The following is a 17,116-nucleotide window of genomic DNA, read 5'->3' as shown; positions in this document are numbered from 1 at the left end:
CAAGAATACTATGAAACTGACTGTGTTCATTCTGTTTTGTGTACAGTAAATTACCATAAATTGAACATCTCAAAGCCACAGATGTTTATTACGTCACTGTTTCTGTGGGTCAGGAGCTGGGATGTAGTTCAGCTGTAGTTTACTCTGAGGGTACTTTGATCAAGCTGCAGTAAAGACCAGAGCTCCAGCTGCCTGCTGGTGCTGCCCTGTGTCCCTCTGTGGTGTCTCTTGCCTCCTCTCTCTAAGACCTGTAGGAATAATGAGTTTGTTTTCCTGAATTTCTCGCTGTCTCCTCACCTAACCAGCTACCCCATAAAAGAACCTGGCACAAAATATAGAAGCACTGTCTCATGTTTTCCTTGCTTCTGCCTTGGAATCAACTATTTTTCCACAGAGCTTTGGCTCCTTTTATTGGAGAATGGCAGTTTGAAACCAGTGTCTGGGTACCAGATGCATTTTGTTTAAACATCAAGATATTATTAACCCATGTGATAAGGCCTGTTCTCATTGGGCCCTTTGCAATTTTTGCTTAGAATTTCTTTATCCTGTAAGTCTGCAAAAAGACTTTCCAAATCATCACGAATGCATTACTGAAAAATCATAGCTCTTTAGAATCTGTTGAAACAGACAGGCTAACGGTTTAACCTGAAAGATTTCCCATTAGGGTTCCCATAGTAAGGGCGAGTGCTTTTGTAACCTAACACAAAGAAGGGAGTTGCCACTAGATGACTCAGCTGCTTAGAATGGCAACTCCCTTTGTGGGGAGGAAATCTGAGGCATGGTGATTACATGAGGCTGGAGGGTACTGCTTACTCGGAATTCAGCTCTCCCTTATCAAGCCAGCTAGAGATTACACCGGGAGGTGGACAGGAACGCAGGTCAGCTGCCCACCTTGACCAGCAGAACCTTATAGTAAATCCAGTCTGTCATGGTTCCTTGTTATCTGTCTTCAACACACACACACACACACACACACACACACACACACCCCAAGCTGCAACTCTCCATTTTTTTTAAGTCCAACGTTGATAAAATTCCCTAAGGCAAAGTAAGCAGTAACTTGAGTTTTCAGCTCATTGAGTATCAGTGGGAAATATGCCATGTTGGAGTCTGACAGTCACAAAAACCAGTCTGACTGTGATCCGCAGGCCCTTGGGCTCTAAGTGGAGTATTAACTCACCAACTTGGAATGATCCCTTGGAGAATGCTCACATGGTCTCTTATTTATGCTTCATTCTAACTTCTCTGAGAGCGCTGAAGTCATAGAAACGACTAAACAAACATACAGCAGGAAGCTTGTATATTCAGAACTTGCTCACATGAAAAAGCCGTCACCAGGGATCTCCCTGGAAAGTGGTGTCTAAAACTCAGTGGTGAACCAGTTAGCCTCTCTTCCTCTCTTAGTGGCATTTGAAATGATCAGCTGATAAAAATCATCACTGGGCTGAGCTTTCAATGGTCTAAGCGTCATTTATGGGGGGAGAGCTCCGCCCCCAACATTGCCACATAAATGCAAGCATATTTTTATATAAGGTCAAAAGGACAGATGGGGAAGCCCTTTCACAAGCAGATGAGGTTAAAGAAATGGAAATGAGTTTAATTTTTTTTTTTTTTACTGAGCTTAGGAGATTTTTTTGAAATCTTTAATCGTGCACGTGTCTTGTCTTCTTACAATTTTATTTTTCTGTGGTTAAAAACAGTGTTAGTGAACATAAGCCATTGCTTTAGTTCTGAACTGTCCATCAGAGTTCTGACCTTTTGACCTACCTTGGTAGAACATGTTATTTCAAAGACACTGGGTGAATGGTAAAATCATTTACCGAAAGTAGGATTTAAGAGATTAATATCTGGAAATTGTTATTTAGAATTATGAGATAAGAAGTCCATAAGTGTGGCCAGTGTTTTTCACTAAAGGGGTCCTCGTGCAGTAGTAAAAATGAGCCAAATGAAAGACCAGGGTGCTGAGTCAGGGATAATGACTGGGAGGAATCCAGGCCGTGTCTCTTTGCCAGCCTTGTGACCTTGGCCTGCTCGTGTAGCCCATATGAGCCTCAGTTTCCTTACTCGTGGAGAGCTCCCTTTGCTTAAGGGAGCTATAAATTCAACCACGACATAAGAGTGACTGCTACATATTTCCACATACTCTTTAAATGTCTTATATCTCTGTTCTTCTTTGCCCAACTTCCTGAAGGCATAGATACTAGATAAATATTGTCCAAAAGCCCTGAAAAAAATTGTTGTTACTCTCCTTACATGCAGCAGGAATCTGTGATATCAGGCCAGCAGGGGAGGATCCCACTTCTCTCGGGCAGCATCTGATCTCCCACATGATGAAAGCAGAGGTGGGTGTGGGCAGCTTCTTCCCACTCATGAGGAGAACCATCTATCTGGCTGGCAAGATTCAAAACGCATGAACAGATGAAGTCATTAGCTTTAATATCTTAGGGTTTGCTTTTGTTTTCTTTTAACCCTTAATTTTTCTTCGCAACCAAAGGAATCTCTGGGAATCTTGGTAGCCTTGTCTCTGAAAGCAGGAAGCTGGACCTCTGGCATCAGTGGATGTCACCTCCTCTGTGCAGTGGATTGACTTGGTTGCTCAAAATGTAGACTCCTGGCTCTAGCCTCAGGGATGCTCTGTCTCCTTTGGGCTGAATCCATATCTGTTGTTTTAGAAAACCATAAGTCATTCTCTGTGGAATTCAGATGGTCTTTGAAGCCTTCCACATTTCCTGTGCCAGGATCCAGTTATTATAAAACCTGAAGCACTGATACTCATATCACAAAACAAAAGTCCTTCTCTTAAAGTATTTGTGCTGTCACTGTTCCAGACACAGATGCCCTCAATTCACCCATCCAGCAGGAGTCCAGCCAGCCCTTCTGAGTACCCAGCTCCAGGAAAGGAAACCCAGTCTTGTCTCTTGAGCTCTTAACCAAGGAGCAGGCAACACAGGAGGTGTCTCACTTGAAAAAAGCACTGAGGCCTGGGAGATTCCCTGGCTTGATGATTCAGGTCAAACTAAGCATATCCTGTGAGCATGGGGCAATTGAGGAGTGAGGGGATAAAGGGTAAAGGGAATCTCTGGAACCAAAAAGCTTATTTTTACATCAGGAATAAATTTCACTGCAGTCTAAAATGAGGGGCAGGCTAGGCAGCTGTGTGCAAAAGGCTTCATACAACTATTTTCCCCTATCCCCTTTACTATAAATGTATACGCCCTGAGAATGGCTTCTAATAAAGGTTGGCAGCCAACTTCTGCACCTCATTGCCCTAAGAACAAATCCTCATCTTGTGTGGTTGCAGAGATGGCACCCAGCAGCCACATTTCTGCAGGTTCCATAGGTCCGGATCCATTCCAGTCTTGTCCAGAGCAACTTGCCCCCTTTGAAACCTGAGTCTCTTCAATGGGAAAAACAAGCTGTCATATCCTTTCACACAAATTGGGGAGCAGAGAAACTGAGTCTGCATGGGGGGGAGAATGAAGTGTATGGACAGAAAGTGCCAAAGATGCAAAACAAAGGACATTCTGGATTTCCTGCATAGGTGACATCTCCTTAGCCCCAAGTCCCATCCACATTTCTACTTTCGGAGTTCATAATTAATGCCCTTTTGCCAAGGCAGCTGAATTGGCTTTTGTTACAGAAGCTGTTATAATCATAAGGCTCTAATGAACATGGTTACTGTGTATGAATCATAACATTTGTCATATTCAGATGAGAAAAAAAGACTAGTGCCATTACAACAGGGAAGTCATGTGGATGGATGTAACTAGCAGACAGGAAATCTGACCTCAGATCTTTTTTTGTATTCAACAACCACATAGCATCATTGCCTACTATTGTTATTTCTTAAATAAGGTAATCCAGTTCCACTGCTAACCAGATAGAATTTATAACTTTGGACTTAATTGCAAATAGGTATAACGATTCATGAAAGGATGGGAGTTGAACATTTTCTCTATTGTTTTTTTGTTTGTTTAAGTACTGAGAATCAAACTCACAATCTTGTGCTTGCCAGACAGGCATTTGTGTCACTGAGCTAAACATTCAACCCATCATTTTGTCTACTGAGGCTGCTTTCAACATGAAAACTTATGTTTATGTGAAACTTGATACTACTGAAGGGAGTTTTTCTAGAATTATTCTTTCTTTTTTTTTTTTTTTTTGTCTTTTTCGTTTTTATTGGTACCAGGGATCGAACTCACGACTGCCTGCTTGCAAGGCAGGTGCTTATGCCACTGAGCTAAATCCCCAGCCCCTAGAATTATTCTTGAAGCCTCAACTGTACAGCAAATAGATAACAGAGAAAGCCATAAGAAGCATATGCCAGCAGCTTATGTGAATGATGCATAAAACTTAAAATTTTCAAGTTGAAATATAATAGATGTCAATTTTGCCCAACTTTTCATGACCTATGTGTATTCTATTTAAAAGGAAATAACCTTAGGACTACACATACTGAGTTCCCCTATTCACTTTAGCAAAGTCTGGCAAATATTTCTGACAGCCAACTAAATCCTTGACACTCTGCTAGCTGTTCTCTCAAAGAAGAATACAGAAGGTCCTTGCTCTTGAGACCTTAGTGGATTTGGGAATGTGGAGGACAGAGTTTCCTGCATCATGGTATTCCTGCAAATCATGTGGGTGTGCTACATCAAGGACAGGATGAGAGTCACCGTTGGGCCTGAGCTGGGATGGAAGGTATTCTGGAAGAAGAACAGAGTTTAGCAGGGGGATGACAGGGGCAGGTGGATGAAGGCAGGATGGGCAGGGCCTGTCTTGTAGTCGACTGTGTACTCAACGTGAGATCACAGTAAAAACTCCTTCCAAAGACAGTCATGAACTGAGAGTGATTCCAGAGAGGTGAGGGAACTTGAGGGAGTTTTGCTATAGCTGTAGAAACTTTAATATTTAAAAATTTTCCAGGAAAGATAAGTCCAACATGTGTCACAGGAATGGATCTCAGAAAAGTAAACATAAGACATCATAACCGGAGTAGAGATGTCTTACCTGAAATAATAAGTAACATTTATCGAGCGATTGCTAAATGCCCAGATGTCTCAGGGTTTGCACAGGTTGTTGACTTGTTTCAGTACAGCGTGACCCTGAGAGGTCAATTCCGTTACCACTGTGTGCTAGAGAAGGCTCCTAGTGAGGTGTCCTTCATCCCCCGCCATTTCCCTTTTCTGCATTGCCTGAAACATTGTGCATGCTATTATTTGCTGTTATTTTTGAGTTCTCTCAAAAAGGTGAACCTTTTAGAGCTTTCAGTGACCCAGTCTAATGCACCACGCATGCCACAGGTTTGCCATCACTGACCTAGACCATTAACTTAGTAAGAGGAGCTTAAAAGCAAATCGACTCACTTATTGTTCAACTATTCAACAATACTCACAGAGGAGCTATTGTGTTTCAGGGACTGGGGAAACACTAGTGGATGGACTAAGTAAGGGGTGGAAGGGAGGAAAGACAGACGATAGAAAAGGAAACAAGGAAACACCCAGAATAATTTCCAGGGCTGAAAAACTCTGTGGCCATCACAGAACAGAGTGATGGAAAGTGACTTGATTGGGGGCAGAGCATCACTAGGTTTGTCTGCAGAGCGGGCATCTTTGAGAAGCTGACACACTTGAGTAGCCTTTGTCCAAAACACTTGGGGTCAGAAGTGTCGCAATTTTGAATTTTTAAAAACTTTGCAATATTTCATTATACATAATGAGATATCATGAGATCCAAGCCTGAACATGAAATTCATGTATACCCTGTACACATAGGCAGGAGATAAATTTACACAATATTTTTAGCGCACCTGTGTTTTGACTGTACCCTATCACATGAGATAAGGTGTGGAATTTTCCATTTGTAGTATAACATTAGTGCTTAAGAGTCTGGATTTCTGTGTGTTTTGGATTTTTAGATTAGGGATGCTCATCTTGTCTGTGAACAGACTTCTGAAGGATAATGCTTTGGGAGAAGATAATGCTCAGAACAGGAGGCAGCAGTAGGCTTAAGGCCAGGACCAAGGTTGGGTAGAGAATCAAAACCCAAGAAGCGTCTGTGAGGATGGCAGTTCCCGCATAGGAAGCAGAGTGCCCGGGAGGGGAGAAAGGCCAGGTTCATCTCTGGAGCCAGGCCTGGAGGAGACCATAGTCAAGTGCTAAAGAAATTGTCCAGAAGAACACACTTGGTCTTAGACCAGGAGACTAACCAGAAAGATCCCCACTTCAGTGCCAAGGTCAGGTGAGCAGTTGAGGCACAGAAGCAGAGGGTGCTGAAGAGAAGAACCAGGTGGGGAAGGGGAAGGGACGCCTTAGTGCAGAATTTTGTCAGTTTATGTCTGAAAATACCTTGCACCTGAACTGCGAGAGTCCTCCGAGTAGGTGATCTGCCTGTGTTGGTGATATTGAGGAGACTGAAGCGCACATGGCCTCAGAAAGCACCTAATACAAAGGGCACATATTTGGGGCTGTGATCCCAAAACTGAGGGAACAAATGACTCATTCGTAGAATGTTTGCAGAAAATGCAGATTGCTGGGCCCCACCTGGAAATTCTTACTCATTTTCTCGAAGGAAAGACCCCAGATTTGCATGTGTGTTTTAAGTGGTCCCCAGCTAGGCCACACCTAGAGAAATGTCAAGAGGATCCACCATTGGGCTTCAGTGAGTCTGTGAACCCCAGAAAGACGATGAAAGTTTTGTCTGCTTAGATAGACGTACATTTCTTTATCTGAAAAGAGGGTCAGGATTGCAAGGTTCTCAAAAACTTGTTAAGAACCCCTTAACAAGTGGTTAGTGGCCTTCCACTTGTATTAGGGATCAGAAAACTTGTATTAGGGACCAGAAAACATTCAAGGGAATGTGACTTGCCTGCGTTCACAAAGCTGGTAACACAAAGCTGGCATCTCATCTTTGTGTGCAAAGCAGTCAAAGGATGGCTTTCCCTTACTTTGGACCCAGGTGGGACAGATCAGTACAGTGGAGAGGAGGCTGATACCTGAAAGAAGACATGTGTGTCCATCCCAGGCCATGCTCACTGTGAGATCCTGTCTCCGAGCAGGACTAATCAAGCAGAAGCCCACACGCTCTGCTCTCGGAAGTGTGGTGGTGACCGCGTGATGCTGTTACAAGCCCTTGTCCGGCACACCTGAGCAGGCGGACGGTTCCACACCTCCCTGCCTACTTTCCACTTATTTTCTTTCTCAGCCCAGTCTGGACTGTGACTCACACCTGTTAGTAAGCCCAGCCACCCTTCCTCTCGGGCTCCACTCCCAGTCCAATTCCATGGCACTAACCCCATGGCTCTCTCAGACTGCGTTATGTAGTCTGCCTTCTAGTTTTAGGACAAACTCTTCATGCTCTGGCCTAAGCGGACATCTCCGGATTTGTCAGCCTTGCTCGCCTCCCTCTTCTGAAATACCTTGACTGCTTTCATTTTTTTCTGTACTTCGAAACCTGTCTTGGTGAAGGGCCTCTCCTGTGTGGTCCCATCTGGTCACTCTGTTCTCCCCCTCATCCTGCTGGCCGGAGCAACCTGCTTTTCAAGGGCTAAATTTACTTGGTGTTGGTTTCTTCTATTGCAATGTAACCACATCGGAAATGAGTCTTCTACCTCACATCTGCCTTTAAGTGGGAGCCTGGGAAATCTGGTCTCAGGGTCTGGCAGTGTGGACCACCTTCCTACTCTGTGCCCTGCTCAGCGGGCTTTGATTCTCTTACTTACTCCCCGTTCTTTAAAAACTTGTTTTCTCACTTGATTTACAAAGTCTCTTGCTTTTTCCTTTTGTCATCTTTCCATCTGCTCCTTCTCATTTTCTCCTGCCTTTTTCTTTTATCCTTGCAGGATAGGTTGGGCCTTTGTCGGCCCTTCCTGACGCTGCTTTGCTGGACAGCAATACTCAAGAATGAGAAGGTGCCAGAATCCATCCTGTTGCCTGATGCTCTTTTCTTAGGGTGCAGATTTCTTTTGGGGTCAAACATCCAGGAACGGTGGGCATTCAGAGCTCACACAGGTTGAGCAACGAAGCCTGCTCTGTGATTTTTCTAGCAGCCTCTTCAAATCCATGAGGGACAGTTTGGACACGCTGTCTTTAACAAACAAGGAAATGAACTCAGGGCTAGGGGAGAATTGCCCCAGGTCACAAATTAAACAGTGCCAAGGTAGCAATGAACACACAGCCGTACACTGGAAGCTGTCCAGAGAGGGGGTCACAGTCAGCTGTTTTTGAAATTCTCTCCCAGGGCGGTCCCACCGCTGACACTTGGCAGCTACTGGAAAGTTGTGTAGATTTTCCTGTTGATTCTTTATCCGGAGAAGGAATTGCACAGTGAATACCTTGTGGAGGATTAATCATTTTTCTTGGTTGCTTGTGACTGAGGCTGTTTCTCATGTCCTGCCCCTGGTTTCGCTTGTCCCAAGGATTGCATTCGAAGGGCGGGGCATCCCCCACATCCCTCCACCCCAGCCAAGCCCAGCCTGCAGTCAGGACCAATGAAAGCAAAGTACTTCATCCACTGAGTGACTAAGAACGCTCATATTTAAGAGGGAGCAGGAATGGGCTGAGAGTTGCCTCTGCTCTCCCCACACACAGGCACACCTCTCATCTGGTCTGGGGTGACACCGAGTTGTAGAGAGCAAGGTGGGGAAAACCTCACAGGCTCCCATCACCACCATGTGCTATGGCAAATGTGCACGGTGCATCGGACACTCACTGGTGTGGCTTGCTGTGCTCTGCATCGTAGCTAATATTTTGCTTTACTTTCCCAATGGGGAAACAAAGTATGCATCTGAAAATAACCTCAGCCGCTATGTGTGGTTCTTTGGTGGCATTGCAGGAGGAGGCTTGCTGGTAAGTCATTTAGAATTGCTACAACTTTTAAGAATTCTCTGCTGCTAACTAGAAGTTGTCGTTATCTCCATGGAAAGCTTTCTGTGATGCATATTAGCAAGTCCAGAGGTTTTTGTTGTTCATTTTTTATGGAAGCAGATTATGCAAAGTTTGTGATAGACTTTTTACTAGTTTCATTAGATGTTGTTTTACAAAATCTTCTTTGAACTGAAAGTATGCTAACTGTATTACTTTATAGCTAGAAAATAGGTATTTTTAAACAACATTTGAGAAACTTATCGAGTTTCTGGTACTGGAGTGCATAGTCATTTAACATTTGATCTTGGGATCTGAGAGGGTTGGCTGTAATCAACAGTTTGGATTAAAATTATCTGCAGTTTATTTGCAGGCATCTGTGACAAGAAAAAATAATCAACTGAGTACATTGTTATGTACAAAGAATGCTATTTACAACACATTCTGCTTGGGCATGGTATCTAGGAAAATCTCACAGGTAGCTGGGGATCAGTGTCTGAAGTTAACAGTGGAATGTGCTGTGTTTCCCAGGCTTTGTTTTTAATTGAAGTGAGAGGAATTTGCTTGCCACGCTGGGAGCTGAAAGTATTAACTTCAGCCTCAGCGTGGAAAGAATGTGAAAACCTGAGTTTGGAACTTGAAAATGTTGGGATTAAGAATTTTAAAGAGAAATTTTAGGGATTGTTAGTATCAAACACAAATAGTTTGTCTTAGTTCATTACAAAGCATTGAAACATTTAAATCTAACACTGTATATGAGTTAAGGTGTGGCAAATCTGCTTCTAATTTAAACATTACCATCATATTAACATAATCCTTAACATTGAACTTGTTTAAGTATGACTTTGAACTTCAAGTATGTCATACTTACATTACTTAAAGAGGTTTATTGTCATGCCAGAACAGTACATTTGTAGCTTCAGAGTGATTCTGTTTATTACAGATAGATTTAATCCCTCCACTTAAAAAGATTCAGTTATTCTATTTAAGACTTGTTGATTTCTTCTACATTTGACAAGTGAGGAAAAGTCAGATTTAAGAACTACACTTAACAGTTTCAGGGGAGAGTTTAGTTTGTACCTGGAGCATCATTATGAAATTAGGTGGAATAAACACATTTATGTTATTTTACTTACAGTAAAGGATACAGTTATTGTGCATCCTCATTTTAGAGAATATTTTGGCATGTTGCCTGAAAACAAGCAAATATTACAGATTTTTTTTTCCCTCTTTAGACTTTTGTGTTCTTTCAAATATTTTGGTCAACCTAATCAAAATCAGTCAGTACCGTGAGGAGTTAAATATACCAATGCTACTTAACCTGACCCAACAGACCCTGGGGAAGGACAATAGTTTTAATTCGCTTGCCTCCCAACCAGATGTTCCTGCCTGCCATAGTCTTCATGATGCTGGAGGAGGAGGAGGACTGCTGCGGATGCTGTGGCCATGACAACTGTGGCAAGAGATGTGCGGTGAGTCCTGCCACCCGATGACGTGACCCAGTCCTGAGATACAGCCACGTGATGCGTCAGCCCACTTCTTGTTTCTCCTTTCTCTAGATGTTTTCTTCTATATTTGCTGCTTTTATTGGACTCTTAGCATCTGGCTACTGTGTCACCGTGGCATCTTTGGGTTTAGGAGAAGGACCGTGGTGTCTTGACTCTCTCGGCCAGTGGAACTACACCTTTGCCAACACTAATGGACAGTACGTAATTATTCTATATCTGGGTTACTTTCCTATCCATCACACATGCATAGTGGCGATCTCATTAAACCAGGTGCACATCCAGTGTTTCACTGCCTCAGACACAGGTTAGGCACTAGGTGTCCAAGGATAGGTGGCCAATTCCTGACCACACAAGGGTAAGTGCTTTTTAATAGGTCTATGCATATATGAACCCTCTGAACTTGCTTCTACTCTTACTCCTATTTTATGGATGAGAAAAGGGAAGCCAAGAAATATGACATAATTTAACGTAAGTCAGTTATTTGTATACAGAGTTTGTACCATATAGCATGTATGTTATGCTGGAACAACTAAATGTAACACACTTTATCAGAGAATATTATAGATCCTTACATAACAGGAGCAGCAGTTAAATGAATTTAATAAAAACCCAGAACAATCATACACTAACCATCATACACATACATGTTCATCTATAACATCAGAATTGTGTACAACACATCCTTTATTTTAACTTAGCAAGATATAGAAGAGAGATCTTGTTCACAACTTTGATGTGAGGACAGATTAAGAAAGTCCATTGTTCCATGCTGACATTTACTTTTAATTAATTATAAAGAGAGGAGCAAAAACAGGAAAACTGCTAGAAATCAATGTATGTGGAAATAAATGAATCACGTGGTCCTTTAGCAATAGCTGTTTCTAAGTTTACTGTTTCCTGATTGAGCTTTTAAAGCTGAATTTTGAAAGGTCCAGTTTTGAGATTCATGATTAAAAAGAATATTATAATGAAACCGAATTACCCTTCTATTATTGAGAGTGTTTGCCTCCATGACTCCATGTAGCGTACAGTGTGATTGGATATACACACACTCTCATATTTTTCCCCCTATGAGATAATGAATTTGGGATTAGACCTGAGTTCCATCCAAGTTCTGCAGTTGCTGAGTACAGGGGAAAAAATGAACAGATCTGTCTGCATTTTAGTTCCTTTATCCATAAAATATCAAGGATAGTTGTCATGAGAATTAATGGAATGCGTGAAATGTTCTGCAGAGGCTAACTCACTATAGCACTGCTGCTGCTGCTAAGTGTTCATATTACCTCCTGGGTTAAGGTGAACATCACACAATGGTAACTCTGAAGGAAAACTGGCACTTACAGAGTTTAAAGTTTTAGTGTTAGAAGGGGATTTAACTCAGCAGCACAAGTGCCTGCCTGGCAAGCTCAAGGTCGTAAGTTTGATCCCTGGTGCCAAAAACCCCCAAATTTTAGTGTTCCAAATTGTCAATATTGAGTATACTATCACAAAATGATTATTCATGTATGTACAAACATACATGAAACTACTGCATCAATCTGCCTTTTAAAAAAGTCATAATTTATGCACTCGAAATTCAGGTGGTTGTGTCACTAAACATTTTTAGTAGCTGCTTGTATGCCTCTCCCATTATCTGCTCTAGCTTTGTAAGAAACTTTTCTCCTCTTCTCCATCGCCTTGCATTTGAACTTGTCTGGGGATTGCAAGATAGGATTAGCTAGCAGTTCCAAGTCACTGATTAGTTGACCAATATGCTCATGGAACCAAATAGTTTTTCAACATTGCAATCTGAAAATGTATACATTTTTGCTCCACTAACATGCAGCGGGCCAGGTCCAGAAGGAGAGAAATTATAAAAGAATTTTAAACCATCAAAATGGACCTCTGATTGGCTTAATGGACTCTTTCAAAGTTAGGGCTCTAATTGCAAGTCCCTTTGTTCTGCTGAGGCAAAGAGAAGTGATAAGAAAAGGATTAGACCAGGTCTCTTTGTGGAACTAAGTCAATCCTAGATTTTCCCACATGATTAAACCCTATTTCGTTAAGAATCAAAAGGTTAAGAAAGAGAGAGAGAAAGAGAGAGAGAGAGAGAGAGAGAGAGAGAGAGAGAGAAGGAAAAAAGAGAAGAAAGCAGAAGGGAGACTATTAGAGAAGAGAAAGGGGATCAGGTAAAGAAAAGGGACAAGGATAGAGCAACTGTGGAGTGAAACTAATCAAAGCATGTTATATGCATGTACAAATATGCCAAAATGAAACCCATTGCTCTACAGCTTAAAACACGCCAATAAAATTTTTAAAATAGGAGGGAGCACCAAAGGTTGAAATTTTAGGAAAGTAATCAGAGGAAGATTTTTTTCAGATAAGAAGAATATCCATATATTTAGAAATTGTCTTAAACCAGATACATATGCAGTCAGGTATGATCTCATCATGGTTTGTTAACATTCCAAAGTGGCTTCAGGTTGTTATTTATCATCTGGCTACTTTGAAAATGTGCTCAATACCACGGGCCAAGTACTCTTCTGGTGGTAAAGATAGACAAGTCTAGCTCCTGCCTTCATGGAGCATAGCCTTGGAGAACAGACATAGCCAGGCATTTACTCTGGACTGGTTAGTGCTCCTTCCACATTCTGCTCACCTAATCATCTTACTTGTTGGTTCTCTATTACATGTTGTCTCCCTTATACGTTGTGTCCTTCCAGAGCCTGTGCCTTGTTCACCATTATATCCCCAGCTCTGAATTCATGCAGAGTGCTAAGGAATCTCGGTTGAGTTAGAGAATATCATGTGCTTCATACTATTATGGATGCTTGGGGACATCATAAACGTAAAGAAGTATCAAATTAATTGAATTTAATCCTTCTGCTTTTTGTTGCAAAGTAACTTATTCCTTAACACCAAAAAAAAAAAAAAAAAAAAGCTTTGTTCAAAAGGTCCCAATTTAAAACTCTAGCATATTAAATCTCTACACTTGGCATAAACTGGATAATTTTCAAAGAGAATGTTTCATATTTTAATGAAATGATTTAAAGTTTAAAAAAGTAATGTAAAGAAATCATAGTTTCTAAATAGTCACTTGATATTGGCTATAAAGTCCTACCTTTCACACAGGTAACAAGTAGGCAACAATAAATTTGAGAAATCAAGTAAAACAATCTCTATATTTCTGCTATCTTGAATACATAATTTGATTTCACTTTTCCACATACATTCTTAGTTCACATCCCACACGTCTATGAATTTTACCTTAAATATGGCACAAATATAGTTTGCACTTTCATTTTTTGTCTACAGAAATTTATATGTCTGTAGAGAACACAAACATCATTCTAAGGTGAGGATTTTTAACTACAGAATCCTGTGTTAGGAGTCAAAAGTTCTTAAATATTTTTGTCTTTGTTCTTGTTTTTGAGACCGTATCTCACTGTGTAGTGTAGGATGGCCTTGGACTCACTATGTGGCCTAGGCCGGCTGAAACTCATGGGAATCTTCTTGCCTCACCTCCTGAGTGTTCAGATTCATGTTGGCTACCATCCCCTGCCAGAAGTTTTGGGGTTTTAATTTTGTGTTTATCATAATAGTAAAATCTCAGGTAAATTTCTCCATTTTGTGAGAAAATCTAACAAAGGACATTAATTAATTCACCTCCTTTATTTCTGAATCAAAACCACCATACTAAAAGTTAGCTTATGAAATAACCCATCAGGAAGGTCATGTGTCAGAAGCTACTCTTTGTATCCGCAGGTACCTTATGGATAGCTCCACGTGGTCCCAGTGCAAGGAACCCAAGCACATAGTAGAGTGGAATGTAACTCTCTTTTCTCTCCTCTTGGCTTTCGGTGGAATCGAATTCATCTTTTGTCTCATTCAAATAATAAATGGATTGCTCGGAGGCATTTGTGGCTACTGCTGCTCTCGTCAGCAGGTAAGAACCTGTGAGAAAATGCCTGTGCTGGCACCGGTGTTTCAGCTGTTGTAACACATCATTCTTTCCATCAAAGAGAAAGAAACAAAACCAAACATGCTCAAACGAGCAACATTTATTCTTCTGTTATCTCTGTGGCGATGCACCAGTAGCGTTCAGTTTTGCTCTCATTCAGTTTTGCTCTCAGGGTTATTATCTTGCTTCTTCGCGGTGCTCTCAGTGCAGAGAGACCTGCTGTCTTTGCACCTTCAATGCAGAACCTCTATTCCAGCTCTAGTTACAAAGACCCGAAAGAGATGTCCAGGAAGTCTTCTCCTTTACCTGCTCTCCTGTTCCTAGCACACAAATATTAGTTAATTGCATTAACTGGACCAGACACTATGCTAAACTCATTATTCAGATAACACTATGATTCGGAAATTAAGTAGTTATGTGTAAGATCCCCTCTGGAAGTAACAGGCTTTAATACCAAAACGCTCGGTCTTTACCTGTAAGCTACACTGCTGTCCTTTTGGATTTTGTACAATGCCTTCCTAATAAAGGGTCAAAAAATGTCTAAGAGACTAGGGATGGTGAGGCACTAGTAGCCTTTGAATAGCAATTATGAAAAGCTTTTCCGTGTAAAAGAAAACCAGGAAGCACTTGTTTCCTGAGGATATGATTTAGGAGAAAAATATGCATTTGTGCATAGCGGGGAAAGTTCTTTTTTCTTTATCTTCCTAAAAAATATATATTATTGAATTGATGGAAGTCCAGCTTTGGCCCAGTTTTGGGAAGTGATTTGTTTTTTGTCATATTCTGTAAAGCATGATTAGGCAAACAGAAACTTGTTCCTTTATATTTTCCAAACCATTCACTCCTCTGGTTCCAAGGCTTTTACCTTTCTTGGACAATGAGACAAAAGTCCAATGGAAACTAAAAGTTCATTTCTATCATGAAAAATTCTGCTGTAAATAAATGGAAACTTTCTATAATTTTGAGGGGAAGTTAATATAGTTTTCCTTATCAGGCAAGTATAGCAAAATTAATAATTATTTTGGGGTGTTGCCAAATTTCCAAGAAAATAACGGGTGGGAAACGTTTGGCATGGAGTTGTTTTCAGGCAAGCATATTTCGGGAGGGGCAGAGAAGAATTCTCTCGGGATTTCTGAACACAACCTATATTTAGCCTTCAGATTTGTACAACACAGAGTTTAAACTCGGTGGGTCATTTTTGGGGACAGACATAACAAGTCAGTGTTCAAAACTGCAGCAGTGATTTGGCAGCCAGGGCCACCTCCCATGACTCAATTCCCATCCTGCTCTGCTCAGGGACAGCTTTTCCCAGACACTGGGAAGATTTGTTAGCTCTGTTTAGAAGACAAAAGACACTTTCAAAGAGCAGGACTTCGGAGTGTAAGCAGGGGAGTCCGTTGCTGGCTTTACAGCACTTCATTTGAAAGGTTACCTCCACTGAGCTCACACAAGGTGAAACTCCCAGGGCATTATCCCTTAAAACCCCTAAAGCCCAGGCAAACTGCACTCGAAGTGAAACCTGCATCAGTATTTTGCCGATTTGCTGGAGTAGACAATGGGCCTGGTTTGTTTAGAAAACATTTTGTAAGCCTTGTCTAAACCGGAAGTGTGGTTGCCTAAAGCTCTGCTAAAGTTAAATTTGTATTGCTCCAACAGGGATGTAAAGGACAGAAATGCCACCATTTTTTTAATCCTGATTGTAACTAATGCCCATTTCATTTTCTTTACAGCAATACAACTGCTGAGAGGGGCACCTGAAGACAGAACCATAAGCTTCCTCTATTTCACTGTAATTTATACATGTACTTGTATTATTGTAAAACTTTGTACTGTGTATCATACTCCTCATATTCTACTTTTATAAATGTGTATAAAGACCGGCGTTCTAACATGATTTCAGTGTTTGAGCACCCATTTCAGTGTTTGAACTTAGCAAACCAACTTTTTTTTTAAGGAATGAGAAAAACAGTACTGGAGGTAATGTAAACTTTGTAATGTTTAGGATAAAAGTGCCTTTCCAATTACAATTGTATATATGTGTATGTGTTTTAAATGAAAGATGTCTCATTGCTTTTAAGACCAAGAAGAAAGAAACCCAAGATGTTGTGTATCATTGCTTATATGGTGTTTCCCATTTCTATGCCTATATACCTCTAACCAGAGGCCTTTTGGACTATTTTAGTTCTGTGCAACATGAACTCTTGCCTGGGTTTGGAGGCCTAATTGAAAGTATTCCATCCTAATTGAAAATATTTGAAGGAGTCAAAACATGCAATGCTACAAGTTGCTGTGGACTCCCACCAGATCCTAATTTTGTTTTTAACATGTGAAAAATTTTTTGTTCTTTGAAGAAAGACCAAATGTGTAAAGAGGAAAAGAGCAGAAAACTGGGCAAGAAGATGGGAAATGGACTAGAGCATTGGTCAGCATGGTGGGAAATGACAGGGGTATAGGGGTGGAAAGACCACAGGGACACTCCCCCAGACTTGATCACCTGTCGCAAAATAAAGTATTAATTTCATGGTCTTCTGTGTAAAGTTTCTCCTCTTTGCCTCTGATGGTTTGCATCGCCAAGGGCTTCCTGTCTCCTGGTTTCTTTATCTCATTTTCCTCCCTCATCCTCTCCTGCCTTCCTCTGCTATCTGTAAGTTGTCAGTGTTGAAGGGTCCATCGGGGTCGCTCGTCAGCTAGGTAACTTATTTCTCCAAGATGCTCTGAACATCGGATTCCTGGGGGAAGCAGATAGAGCTTTTCTCTCTTCTAGTACAGAATTATGTGTTAGATGTGATGACTCCCTCACCTGTTGAAAA

The 17,116-nt window shown here is 41.3% G+C and overlaps 1 protein-coding gene across 2 annotated transcripts; it reads left to right on the top strand.

The window, feature by feature from the left end:
* The first annotated feature begins 8,551 nt into the window (after positions 1 to 8,551).
* Positions 8,552 to 16,832, top strand: Tm4sf1 (transmembrane 4 L six family member 1). 2 transcript variants are annotated; one of them, XM_005006725.4, is made up of 6 exons: positions 8,552 to 8,843; positions 10,238 to 10,330; positions 10,418 to 10,563; positions 14,111 to 14,315; positions 15,558 to 15,562; positions 16,067 to 16,832. In XM_005006725.4, exons 1-6 carry the CDS (start codon positions 8,667 to 8,669, stop codon positions 16,257 to 16,259), a joined length of 819 nt encoding a protein of 272 aa, XP_005006782.1. In that variant the 5' UTR covers positions 8,552 to 8,666; the 3' UTR covers positions 16,260 to 16,832. The 2 variants fall into 2 exon arrangements, with proteins under 2 accessions (XP_005006782.1, XP_003476817.1); XM_003476769.5 differs by lacking the exon at positions 15,558 to 15,562 and having other exon boundaries at positions 8,556 to 8,843; positions 14,111 to 14,291; positions 16,037 to 16,832.
* Positions 16,833 to 17,116: the final 284 nt, after the last annotated feature.

The sequence above is a fragment of the Cavia porcellus genome, unplaced genomic scaffold (assembly GCF_034190915.1).
Source record: "Cavia porcellus strain 051 isolate PalLab524CR breed Dunkin Hartley unplaced genomic scaffold, mCavPor4.1 scaffold_5, whole genome shotgun sequence".
Taxonomy (NCBI): domain Eukaryota; kingdom Metazoa; phylum Chordata; class Mammalia; order Rodentia; family Caviidae; genus Cavia; species Cavia porcellus.
The sequence above is the reverse complement of the archived record's forward strand: the minus strand, read 5'-3'. Positions and strand labels throughout refer to the sequence as shown.